Raw genomic sequence first — 13,058 nt, 5'->3', positions numbered from 1 at the left:
TGGTCCCCCCGCAGCCACTAACGCTCTTCTCTAGTACCGAGAAACAGCGGCCCAGTCCCAGAAACGTTTTTCTTCCAACCATGGGGGTTTGGTCTGCGCGTGCGCTTCAGGCGGGGAGGGGTGTGGGGAGGCATGGGCGGGGCCATGACAGCAGTTCCGGGGCTGGGACGTCCGAAAGAGGCCGGATCGGAGCGCCACGGCTGTAGCGCAGGGATGGCGATTTTTAGTGTGTACGTGGTGAACAAGGCCGGCGGCCTGATTTACCAGTGGGACAGCTACTCGCCACGGGCTGAGGCCGAGAAAACTTTCAGTTACCCGCTGGACCTGCTGCTGAAACTGCACGACGAGCGAGTGCTGGTCGCTTTCGGCCAGCGCGACGGCATCCGGGGTGGGCCGGGCTCGAGGGCGGGGCCGGCTCTGCGGAAGTGGGCTGGGGAAGGGTGCAGGATTGGGAGTCGGAGAAAAAGGGGGCGTGGACCGGAGCCTCTCTGATGCTTGGGCTCTCTTCTGTAGTGGGTCACGCAGTCCTGGCCATCAATGGCATCGATGTGAATGGCAAATACACGGCCGACGGGAAGGAAGTGCTGGAGTATCTGGGTAACTCTGCGAATTACCCGGTGTCCATTCGATTCGGCCGGCCCCGCCTCACCTCTAACGAGAAGCTCATGCTGGCTTCCATGTTCCACTCGTAAGTCCTTTCCCCGCCCCCTTTAAACTTTTGCTCCCCTGAACCTACCTCTAGGATGGCTAAAGTGTTTTCTGTGTACTGACAATTTGTACATCTTAACTGGCTGAGTCATGAAGAAATAGCTTATAGAATATATCCAGGTTTGAGGTAGTTTAATCTTGTCTAACTCAGCTTCTCTCTTCCTCTTAGCCCTAGTTTCTTTAACATAAGGTAATTGAATTATTTCTTTATTTTTGTTGACTTTTCGAGAGAAGGTTTCTCTGTGTAGCCCTGGCTGCCCTGGAACTTGCTCTATAGACCAGGCTGGCCTCCAGCTTACAGAGATCCAGTCGTTTCTGCCTCTGACGTGTGGGAAATAAAGGCACGGGCCGCCACTGCCGGGCCAGGTAACTGACTTAAATAGACATTGAAAGTCTTCCTGTGACTCCATGTGGCGTGAGGCCTGTTGACATAGGCATAGCCGTGAACTAAGAGGCTATGCATGTGTTCCCTAGCATGTTGACTTTAGCTATAGCATTTTTGGTGTAAAATGTTCCAGATTTTGCATGGAGAGACAGCTCAGTGCTTGTTGGTCTTGCAGAGAACCGGCATCCACATGGTGGCTCACAACTGCAACCCCAGTTCCAAGGGATTCGATGCCTTCTTCTAGCCTCCATGGGCATCAGACACAGATGTGGTACAAACACAGATAGACACTCACATGACCATAGGCTCGTTTTTATCTTGTCCTTATTGCTACATAAAGGAGCCTATAGAGAAGACTTAGAGATAAGTGACTTCACTGTCACCAGGTGACTGAGTGACCAGGCTTAAGACTATAAATAAAGATTAGATACATCTTAGGGGACAGTGTTTCATAATAAAATGTATAGTGTGCAATGTATAAGGAAACAAATAAATGTAAACGAAACTTTGACACTCTTGCTAGGTAGTTCATAGATTTTTCTCCTGACTGTCCGAGGCTGTGAGGTGAACTCCTCAGAAAATTGGGTACTTGATTGGAAAAGTTTAAGGAACACTTTTCCTTTACATCACCTGGTACATTTTTAACTTTACCTCCCTTGCATACAGGCTCTTTGCTATTGGTTCCCAGCTGTCTCCGGAACAGGGAAGTTCAGGCATTGAGATGCTGGAAACAGACACATTCAAACTGCACTGCTTCCAAACACTGACAGGTATGTCCCTTCAGAGAGGTCAAGGGGATAGATAGGGTAGATGGGACCAAGGGATTGACCAGAGAAAGCTGGTAAACAAGGACAGGAACGGTGTCAGGTTTTCCAGGGACATTTGTACAAACATATCCATTCTCCAAAGCCAATATTTAATCAGAGGCTGATTTTGTTTACGTCACCCAGTGTGCTCTACCTTGGTTATCCTGGGTTTGGATAAAATCCACATTAATGTTAGGTTTCACACATTTTGGAATGTGTGTTGTTCTAAATAAAATTTGAAAGCCAACTAGACATGGCCTTTGGATCCTGCTTGTCATTGCTTAACTCCTTGTTATAGATAACTGAACTGCCAGTTTTCTCTTCTGCTTGTCCTGTTTCTGCTGAGGGATTCCAAGACTAAAAGTAGCAGCTAGACCCCAAGTCTGGTCACTCAGTCACCTGGTGACGGTGAAGTCACTTTATCTCTAGCCTCCTGTTAGCTGCTTGATGTGGCAATAGAGTCAAAGTGAAAATGGGCTTATGGTAGTACTTTACAAAATTGAAAGGGCTGCAAAAATACAGGATGATAATTGCTGCATTCTCTGTTCTTGGTAACTGTTCCTGGCCTTTTTCCAGGGATCAAGTTTGTGGTCCTGGCAGATCCAAGGCAAGCTGGAATAGATTCTCTTTTGCGAAAAATTTATGAGATTTACTCAGATTTTGCCCTCAAGAATCCATTCTACTCCTTGGAAATGCCTATCAGGTAGGTAGCCTATTCCCCAGATACTGTCAAAGCTGTCTCTCAAGTGACTTAAAGTGTGATCAATGTTGCGTTTAGGTAAGGACAACAGTCACCAGCTCTATTTATCTTGAGAACACAGGGTTTCCTTGTGCTTCATGTTCTTCGAATAGTTTCTACTAATTCTCCCTCTATCCTTTGTGGTGGGAGTCTCATCTCACATTTTTTTGTCTTCTGGGTCTTGCCTAGATGTGAGCTGTTTGACCAAAACCTGAAGCTAGCTCTAGAGGTGGCAGAGAAGGCTGGCACTTTTGGAACCGGGTCATAGGCCGAACCAGGAATGAACCCTCTAAAGTCTGAGACGTGCTGCAGAAGGGCTTTGCTGTTTCTACTACAGTAAGGACCCTATTGCAGTAGCCCTGTTCATATACTTGAAAATGGGAGAACACTGAGCCTGGTGATGGACGGATCCTGGACTAGAATGCCATGTTCTCTGCCCTTCTGTATATATCTCAGCCCTATGCCCTACTCTGTACAGGTTTATTTATGGAGGAAGCTGGCTTAGCAATGCCGTAATAAACATTCCTTTGAGCCGGGCGTTGGTGGCGCACACCTTTAATCCCAGCACTCGGGAGGCAGAGGCAGGCGGATCTCTGTGAGTTCGAGGCCAGCCTGGTCTACAGAGCGAGTTCCAGGACAGCCTCCAAAGCCACAGAGAAACCCTGTCTCGGAAAAACAAAAACAAAATAATAATAATAATAATAATAAACACTCCTTTGTTCAAGTGTAGAAAACAAGAAATTGATGCTTGACTCTTGAACCCTAGGTGCAGTCCCAAAACTGCTGATTTCCTGGGAGCCTGAGGTGTGGTGGTGGATGATGGAGCACTTATTAGCACTTAGAAACAAGCTAAGTTTTATCTCAATATGCACTCTAACCCTAGGATGTACATCCTAATACAGACAGAATTCAGCAGATTACAAAATATCAATATCTGTGCTTCAGAGTCCTCAAGCCAGTTACTGATGGCCTGAATTTGGATCCATGCTTTTTTATTGAGTTATTTAACCTGCCTGCAACCCAAAAGTATACAGTGTTCAGTTGAATGTTGAGCTGTACTTAAAAGTCTCCATTTATACTTCTGTCTCACTCCAAAGAAAATCTTTGCTTTTGATAAGAATACTTTCCCAAAGAAAGCTGTTTCTAGCTTGTGTCTCCCTTGAAAGGATGAGCCACTGGCTGTTTATTATCAAATCTAGTTTTATTAACCTATAACAAGTTGGCTTGCCCGCTGTATTCCCCCTTTTGTCCCACGGTATTAATGAGAATAGTGGCTTCCTCTCTTCCCTTGGGGACTGAGGTATTGGCAATAACTTTGCCCCCTGCTAAGAAGCCTTGGGTTACAACAGAAACCACAGGCATTAATATTCTGCAGCTGCAGAGACAGGTTCACCTCACTATGAGATGGGGACAGGATAGGACCTAGGAAAGGAAGAAGGGTATAGGAGACACCCTGAATGCAGGAGTTGTCTCTCTGCTAGAAGGTAGAAACAGAAGCTGATGGAGTCTAAAAACAAATATTTAAATAGAGCATAGGATGGGGAGTTGGGATCTCATTAGCCACTGATAACTTGCAGCACCATAGAGGTCCAAGGAGACGGTGTAGACACGAATGACGAAGGGTCTATGCTAACCAGAGCAGCTTTTCCCTTTCTAAGCCCTGCCAGAAAGGCTGAGGTTGGGGATGCTCCATAGTGAGTACTCTCTTCACTCTGCCTTCTTGGGTACTCGGCCCATCTTGGTGCGGATATTTCGAAGCAAAAAGAAGACAACTGTGCTGGCTATACAAATAACTTCTGCCACCCAAAAGGCTGTGCTCCAGCTATAGTGTTTGGCGATGGTGCTGAAGGGTAACCCAGCCAGAAATCCGCCCACTGTCGGGGAGAGAGAAAAACCTGAGTCACATGTGAGGCTAAAGCAGGTAGGCAGTTCTGCCTCTAGCAGGCCTGAGCAAGGCAACACCAGGAGACAGCTGTTCCAGACAGTACTACTTACCATTTGCCATGAGTCCCACAATAGCATGAGAGGTGCCACACAAGTTGGGAGGTGCACTCTCATTGGCTATAACTCCAAACAAGGCAATGGGACCATAAGAAGAGAAACCAAACACAGCTCCCAACACTAGGATCCAGATCTGCAAGGGCAGGGAGAGAATTAGTGACCACAGCTGCCTCAGGAGAAAAGAGTGCGAGCCTTTAGTTAAGCCACAGTCAGTAGCCATCCTCACCCCACACCCACACAGCTATGATACAGATGACAGTGAGCCAGCCCCAAGGGCTCAGGTGCACAGGGGCAAGGGAGATAAGAGTCATCCCTCTGAGTTGGATGCTGGCTGTTTCAGAATTTATACAAGCTGGGCTGGTTAGGGGCAGGACGTGTGAAACAAAAGTGAGACAGACAAGGAGGAAAACCAGAGATATCTTTAAGGCACCTCGTGCTCCGTAAAGCCTGTGAGCTCAGCCAGAGGATGGAGAGCAGGAGTCCAGAAAGCAACATCCTAGAGAGCAGAGGGAAGAGAAGAAAACCAGGCCCAGAGTGGAGGGGGACACCAGGTACCGGAGAGAAAGTAAGGAACAGACAGACTGCAGAGGGAAAAGGAGCTGGTCAGGGGAGAGTCCCACTTCTCTCCCCGTGCCTGGCAGCCTGTCAGGCTCTTTATTCTTACCTTGGGTGAGTCACTGGTCACTGTCACCCGGAAGAGGAACATGGATGCCGCCATGCCAGCCATCATGAGCAGCAGCAGGCCATGACGAGGGCTCCCATACATAGACAACCCTGCCTAGGGATAGTGCCAGCCATATCAGGCCCTCCAAGCAAGGCAAAACATCCCCACCCCTGGACTCTGACACAGCAGGGCTATTGCTGACAGGCCTTTGGCAACCTGTCACAGTTCTTGGCCCCAGACAGATCTGGGAGGCCCTGTGAGCTGCTCGGTGATCTGAGGCCAAATTCCACAACATCCCTTCCTCCACCTCGGGGCAGGCATGGGACACGTGCTAGGTAGCTGCACCTAGTCTACCCCTAGTTATCTTGGGGCAGAAAAGAAGCCTACTGAGAGATTCTATTCTGGTCTCTTTGCCATCAGTTAAAACTTTTCCCACCAGTCTTTTCTCCCCATCTCCAGCAGATAAGAGAAGACTGGAATCATTCCTGTCTCATGTTACTTATGTGCCAAGCAGCCCCTATGCCAGGACTCCCATCTCTCCATTGGGTAGCCCAGCCATGCAAGGAAGACACAAGGGCCTCTCTTCCTTAACAGTCCTTCCTGCTGGCTCACCTTTGCCATGGCCCGGTCTGACAGATAGCCAGCTGCAATGCTGCCCACAAGGCCTCCAACCTCCAGGGCACTCATGTAGGAACTACCTGCATGGAGAATTGTGGGGAGAAGGAAGGGAAAAGAATGAGAAGATGTTTCCCCACTGAGGATCTCCCACAGCGCTTATCCCAAGATACAGAGACCCACCTCCAAGGGTGCCCAGCCTCAGGGAAGGAGTCAGTGGATAAACGGAAGCAGAGCCTGGATATCCCATCTGCATCGGCTCCTGCTTTTCACACCCTTCCCTGTTCAAACACTCATCTTACCCACGAGGGCGGACTGCCCTCTCTCCTGGATAAGGAAGAACTGGCCCCAGTCTGTACAGCAGGTCTTTACTCCAAAGACTACAAGGTAGCCAGTGGAGAGCACCCATAGATAGGGGGACAGCAGCAGATCCTGTAGGGTGCTCTCCTCCTTTGATGAACCTGCAAGGAGGAAGAGGCCGAAAGGATGTGGGCTCTGCTCCTGATGGCCTGCCCTGACCCCCACTGGACCACCACCTGTTAACCAGCTGCAAGGCCAGATCCTGTGGGCGCAACCAGGACTGATGTGAAGGGTAAGCCCTTAAGTCCCTGCTCTCCTCTCCTCTACCTTGCTGCAAAAGCCTCCACAAATGAAAGAGACTGAGGACTGGTACGGATAGGAGGCACCCACACCACTTAAACTTAGGTGCTATTCAGAATAGAGAGCTCCGTGCTGCCAGAGAAGGCCCAGAATGTGCTGGCTCTGACTTCCAAGGATAGAATCTTACTTCCCCACCCAACCTCCATTGCCATTCCTTCGCCTACATCCACTGGCAAGCAAAGCATAGGCTAGTCCTAACAAAACTGCCAAGTAAAGGGTGAATGAAGGTGCCTTGGGGGTCAGCGTGGTAGAGGCTCACCCTTTTTGCCCTTGGAGGGGGTAAGGTCCAGATTTCGGAGTCCAACATCAGCAGGTTCATTGTGGATGAGTAGCAGGCAGAGGAAGGAGACAGCCACACACAGTGCCCCAGACAGGGCCAGTGTGCTGCGCCAGCTGTAGCTCTGGGCAAGGATTGTTGCCAGGATCGGTCCCAAACCTCCAGCCAGGTTCATGCTGGTTGACAACACAGCCCACCAAGTGCCAAACTGGGATGGCTCAAACCACTGTGAGACGGAAGGGGGCAGAGTGGGGACCTGGCTTAGAGTCCACAATGAGGGAACAGCCCAAGTGCGGCAGACCTAGAGACTCACATTACAGGGATGAGAGAAAGGGTGCTGCTACTCGCAGAGCCAATTCCCTCATCTGCCACCTGATCCCACCACTCTCCGGCTCCTAAAATATCCTGACAAGCAGCAGGAGCTGGCAGAGACCTGCTACGGGTCGGGGGTGAGAGGGGAGTGTTAGGGACCCTCTGCCACTCCAGACAGGCTTGTCAGATGCACTCACCTTCCTCAGGATCTTCCCACAGGGGGGCCAGCCCAGCCCCTGTGCCAGGCCATTAAGGAACCAGAGAGCAGCAAAGACTGGTACTGTGGAGCTCCAAGAGAAGACTATGTTGACCAGGCCGACCAGGAGCAGCCCAGAGGAGAAGAGCCAGCGAGCACTCATCTGATCAGACAGCACCCCACTCACAAACTTGCTGATGGCATAGGCTGCCGCCTGGCTGCTAGTGATGAGCCCTGCAGCGAAGGGGAGCAGGGAGCAGGACACCTGAGGGGTTAGGGACAGGGCAGAGGCATAGGAGGGGTGGAGGAAGGCAAGGGATCAGGTGTGTACAGGTGCTTGGCAGGGTAAAACAGGTGTCTTCCTGGAGGAACAGAGGACCCGTGCTGCAGATTCAACACTCTCCTGCCTGCTGAGCCATGTATCATAGGCCCGGGCTGACTTGGGACTTATCAGCCTCTCAGATAATTCTATCTACAGCTGTCCGAACTAGAGGGTAAGGTTTTCCTCCCTGGAATTTCCTGCCCCACTCTGAATGCCAAACCAAAGGCCTCAAGAAGTTCTGTTGCCCCACCATGTCTGAATGCAGAGGGAAGAGCTCTAAGATCTTATTCCTCCTGGCGGTAGCATGGCAGGCCACCTCGGGGTGTGATCTTCCCAGTGCTCACTAACCTGCAGTTACCCTATGCACCCACAGGTGTGAAAACCATTCTCAGAGCCCCCCCCCCCATAGTGGCCCTCTGGTACATGTGGGTCACGGGCAGCCAGCCTCAGTCCTTCACATATATCCATGCACACGGAGCTCAGCCTCTGTACCTGGTACACGCTCGACTGACTCTACATGCACACTTCATGCTTATACACACCACGGTCCAAACAGTGTACCTATACCCCGTCTCCTACCCCACCCTTTCAAGGCTCACCCAAATCATCCTTGTCCAGAGCAATCTCTTCCACCAAGGGCGGCATGACAAAGGAGAAGGTTTTGCGGTTGAAGTAGTACAGGCTGTAGCCCCCAAACATGGCTGCAAAGATGACAGTGCGATAATAGCCATATCCTTGGGCTGCCATGGCAGAAACAGCAGGCCCTGCAGGCCAGGTCACAGTGCTTCTGACCACGGCCTCTTGACTGCTCCTGCTTGCAGCTCGTGGTGCCCAGATCTGCTGAGCTGGGTTTTTCTGCTCCCTCCTCCACCCAGGCTCTTTATAGCCGCCTTCTGGACAATCATTAAGCCTGGGGCAGCAACTAGGGAACCCAGTGTCCTAAGGGAGACAAGAAAACAGCAGATTACTGAGAGCCAAACTGGGGGAGGAGAAAGGGGGTCCCAGAGGGAGGATGCCTGTCCCCAGGATTTCTGCCTTTCCCTCCTTTTCCACATCTTCTTGCCTGTGAAACCAGCTGTGATTAAAGGCTCAGCCTAATTACTTTCGTCTGCATGATCCCAGGGGAGGCAGGGGTAGAATGAACGGAGCTGAGTTCAGTATTGCCCTACTCCCTTAGTCAACTCTCATTCGCTCAGGTTCAATGAGGGTTCCGGGTTGCCAGACATCATGAAAGGTTTTTATGCTCAGTCATGGTTTTATGCTCAGTCTCTTTCAATCAGTATACTAAAAACGCCACTTCTGAGCCTCCTAGAGCTGACTGTCCCTAATGCTTAGCACACAATGGAGTATAGCTTTCCTAATAGGTAAGACCTTTATCGAGAGAAACATTCCATGATCCCCTCATGGTGGTCATAGTGAACAATACATACACTTCCCTTATATACACAATGATAAAGCTTAAATATATAAATTATTCCTGGTAAGAAATTAATAAAACAATTACAACAATGCACCATAATAAAAGTTTCTTAAAGTCTATTCATGATTTATTTCTGGAATTTCCCATTTCATTTTCCCACTTGGGCTGGACTCAGTCACTGAAATGTGCAAGCACATCAGTGGGTAAGGAAGCTAGCTAGCTTCAGTAGTTGCAGAATTTTAGCGGGGGCGAATCCCACAGTGACAAATAGAAGGCGAGTTAAAGACTCAGGTCTGGATGAGAGTCCTCGGAGCTGCCTCTGGGTCCCTATTACCCTGCAACATTAGTCAGGCTTCGGTCCCGCGGGGGTGTGGGCACTGCGGCTTTTCGCTCGGCTGCGAGGCCGCTGGAGCAGAAGGAGTGGGCGCCAGGGAGCCGCACGTAGCCTCGGGAGGTCCCTCGCTTTGGTAGCCCGGACTCAGCCTGTCAGGACGGGCGGGCGGCGCCGATCGGCACCTCCCCAGCACCCTGTGTCCTCAAGCCACCCGGGACACCCGACTCCAGGCTGGGAACTGCGGGTCCTGGGAACAGGAGCAGGCGAGCCGCGGTATCGGAGCGCTGCAGCCACGAGGGCGCGGCGTCTGCACTACCGCTGTCCCTGGCCTGGGGAACTGTCGCTATCCCGGAAGGGCAGTCACAGGGACAGCCTCCTCCGCAGTCGGAAGTCAGGGGAGCCCCAAGGCCCCAGACTTGCCCTCCGGCCCCGCCCTCACTGGCGCCCCTCCCTCGCAGGCCACCCCTACCTGGACGGAGAGCGAAACCCCACTAGGGCGGGGGCGGGCTCGAGAAAGCTGGTGCGCACGCACTGAGGTGGGCGGGCCTCGGCCTCGCCTCGCGGCTGACTGCTGTCGGCCCGGGATGAAAGCGTCTCCTGTCACGCTGCTGCTCCCTGCGTAAGGACAGTGACGCTTATAGGCTGAGCACCACATGTCCCATTACGTCCCACCGACCAGTTTCTGTATATGTCTCCATTTACTGTGCACATTCAGAAAACTAAAGAAATAATCCCTGTTTGTAGGGGCTTGGTATTTTCTCTAAGAAACAAATACAGTCTTCAGCACAATTTGGAATTTTACGTCGTGGAAGGCTAATGGTTTCAGCCCTAGTTCTTAGAAGACAGAATCCTGGTTCTTTTAAAATCTTTTTAAAGGGCATGTATATGGAGGGGCGAGGTGAGAGCCTGTGTTACCAACCCAGAACTTAATTTTTCTTTAAATTAAGAATTCTCACCCTGCTAAGCAGTGGTGGTGCACACCTTTAATCCCAGCACTTGGGAGACAGAGACTGGTGGATCTCTTTGAGTTCGAGGCCAGCCTGGTCTATAGAGTGAGTTCCAGAACTGCCAGAGCTGTTACACAGAGAAACCATGTCTCGAAAAACCAAATTAAAAAAAAAAAAAAGGTCAGCCTCATTTACATAGTGAGTTCGAGGTCAGTCAGATATAGTGAGATCCTGTCTAATGCAAACAAGAGCCCACTAACCCATCTCTCCCTTTCTACCTTTATAGTTGAATTTAGAACATCTCGGAATTTTCTCTTACATACCATCCCACAGGAAAATGGTTGGAGATTTTTAAGTACTCCAGATTGGAGAGCGAAGATCTTTTAGAATAGTGAAAGCCAGAGAGGAAGAGGAGATAAGATGGGATTCTACTGGTGCTGAATATTTTTGTATTATTTTTTATTTAAAAATTTTTTCATTTTACATATTAACCCCTGTTCTCCATCCCCCCTTCTCATCCCTATTCCACTCCTCAGAGGGAGTAAGGCCTTCTTTGGGGAGTCAACAAAGTCTGGCATACCAAGTTGAGGCAGGACCAAGCAGCTCCCCCCAATCAGGCTGGGCAAGGTGTCCCACCATATGAAATGGGCTCCAAAAAGCCAGTTCATGCACCCGGGATAGGTCGTGGTCCCACTGCCAGGGGCCCCCACAACAGATCAAGCCCCGTAACTGCCACCCACATTCAGAGGGCCTAGTACAGTCCCATGCAGGTTTCCTAGCTATCAGTTCATTGTCTTCCACCTTCCAATAGCTCTAGTCGGTGCTGAACTTCTTTAATTCAACAAGTATCAACTGAACTGAAGCCTGGTTTAGATCAGACTCTGCTCTTAAGCAGACAACAGAGCCAAGGACTTCCGTCCTCCAAAAATAAGCTCCAGGCTGGGCAGTGGTGGCCCACGCCTTTAATCCCAGCACTCAGGAGGCAGAGGCAGGCGGATCCCTGTGAGTTCGAGGCCAGCCTGTCTACAGAGAGAGTTCCAGGACAGCCTCCAAAACAATACAGAGAAACCTTGTCTCGAAAAAACAAAACAAACAAACAAACAAAAAACAAGCTCCAGGCCGTGGTAGCACAGGCCTTTAATCCCAACACTTGGGCAGTAGACAGAGGAATCGGAGTTTCACAGCCTGGTCTACAAAGCAAGTTCCAAGAGAGCCATAGATACACAGATTCAAAAAACAAAAATCAAGCTCTAGGCTAGGGTTCCTTTAGTATGTCTAAGGCTGTAGATTTGACACAGGAGCCTGTGGGGTGCGTGGTGGAATGGGAGATTCCCTTAGTCAGGTATGTACCTCAGTAATTCCAGCACCCATATGGGACAGCTCGTAACGGTTTGTAACCAGCCCCTTCGTGGTCATCAGGCATCTGTACATATGTATACATACCCACACAAATACATTTAATTAAAGAAAAAATTTTATTGGGGGTGGAGGGATGATTCAGTAGTTGAGGGCTTTCTAGGAGTACTTTCTTCCAGAGGACCTGAGTTTAGATCATGTACGTAGCCTGGGTGGTTTATAATCATCTATTTCCAGTTCCATGGGATCTGGTGCCCTCTTCTGGCTTCTATAAGCACCTGCATGAACAAGTGGAAAGCAGAGACATGCACACATATATCTATGTGCAAATAAAAAAAATGAATTTTTAAAACTCTGCCTTTTAAACTGGGTGGTGGTAGCACACGCCTTTAATCCCAGCACTTGAGAGGCAAAGGCAGGCAGATCTCTGTGAGTTTGAGGCCAGCTTAGTCTAGAGTAAAAGTTCCAGGACATCCAGAACTGTCTCACTGAGAAACCGCCTTGAAAAACCAAAACAAAAAACAAAAAAAACCCAAACTCTGGCTTTTAGGGCTAGAGAGATGGCTCAGCAGTTAAGAGCACTGACTGTTCTTCTCAGAGGACCCAGGTTCAATTCCCAGCACCCACATGGCAGTTCACTATAGTCTTTAACTCCAAGATCTGACAGCCTCACACAGGCAAAACATCAATGCACATTAAATAATTTTTAAAAATCTGGCTTTTATTCCATATTAAGATAAACCTTAAAAAATGAAACGCAAACTCTTTATTCATCAAATGTGAGATGGAGGGACAAGTCCCCCCCCACCCCGTGTTTATATAAGTACCCTGTAATTTCCACTCAGATTAATAGAACTATTATTTATTTGGGAAGTTTCAAACCTACTTCAAAGTTTCAAGAATAATCTTGCTCAACAAATGTTAACACTGTAAAATTTACCTATTTTCTCTGCATAAACATACATAAATATGCCCATTGTCAAGCCATCTGAAAGCTAGTTGCTGGCATCATTAAACTTGTTTCAATTTGGGGCTGTATCAGTGTAAAAACAAGGATATTCTCCCATACAACCACAACACCATAATCACACTGAACACATCCACATAAGTCATAAGTGTGTCAGAAATGTAAGTGTGTTGGCAGGTAGTGGTGCTGCACACCTTTAATCCCAGCACTCAAACGGCAGAAGCAGGTGGATTTCTGAGTTCAAGGGCAGCCTGGTCTACAGAACAAGTTGTGTAGATGGCCAGGGTTACATAAAGAAGCCTTTCTTGAAAAAAAAAAAAAAAAAAACAGGGGGGGGGAGGTGGTAAGG

The 13,058-nt window shown here is 49.4% G+C and overlaps 2 protein-coding genes across 6 annotated transcripts; one reads left to right on the top strand and one right to left on the bottom strand.

Annotated features, from left to right (window-relative positions):
- Positions 1–144: 144 nt before the first annotated feature.
- Positions 145–3,175, top strand: Trappc4 (trafficking protein particle complex subunit 4). Its single transcript, XM_005069431.4, has 5 exons — positions 145–388; positions 514–688; positions 1,760–1,863; positions 2,476–2,602; positions 2,828–3,175. The coding sequence occupies exons 1-5, from the start codon at positions 145–147 to the stop codon at positions 2,904–2,906; spliced, it is 729 nt and encodes a 242-aa protein (XP_005069488.3). The 3' UTR covers positions 2,907–3,175.
- A 645-nt stretch (positions 3,176–3,820) lies between these two features.
- Positions 3,821–10,045, bottom strand: Slc37a4 (solute carrier family 37 member 4). Of its 5 annotated transcripts, none has more exons than XM_013112998.3 (10): positions 9,909–10,045; positions 8,285–8,624; positions 7,365–7,597; positions 6,838–7,081; positions 6,221–6,379; positions 5,916–6,001; positions 5,304–5,417; positions 5,070–5,135; positions 4,634–4,772; positions 3,821–4,512 (listed from the first exon to the last, which is right to left on the bottom strand). In XM_013112998.3, the coding sequence occupies exons 2-10, from the start codon at positions 8,430–8,432 to the stop codon at positions 4,346–4,348; spliced, it is 1,356 nt and encodes a 451-aa protein (XP_012968452.1). In that variant the 5' UTR covers positions 8,433–8,624; positions 9,909–10,045; the 3' UTR covers positions 3,821–4,345. The 5 variants fall into 5 exon arrangements, with proteins under 5 accessions (XP_012968452.1, XP_005069486.1, XP_040585833.1 ...); XM_005069429.4 differs by lacking the exon at positions 9,909–10,045 and adding an exon at positions 9,440–9,791; XM_040729899.1 differs by lacking the exon at positions 5,070–5,135.
- Positions 10,046–13,058: the final 3,013 nt, after the last annotated feature.

The sequence above is a fragment of the Mesocricetus auratus genome, unplaced genomic scaffold (genome assembly GCF_017639785.1).
Source record: "Mesocricetus auratus isolate SY011 unplaced genomic scaffold, BCM_Maur_2.0 Super-Scaffold_100022, whole genome shotgun sequence".
Taxonomy (NCBI): domain Eukaryota; kingdom Metazoa; phylum Chordata; class Mammalia; order Rodentia; family Cricetidae; genus Mesocricetus; species Mesocricetus auratus.
The sequence above is the reverse complement of the archived record's forward strand: the minus strand, read 5'-3'. Positions and strand labels throughout refer to the sequence as shown.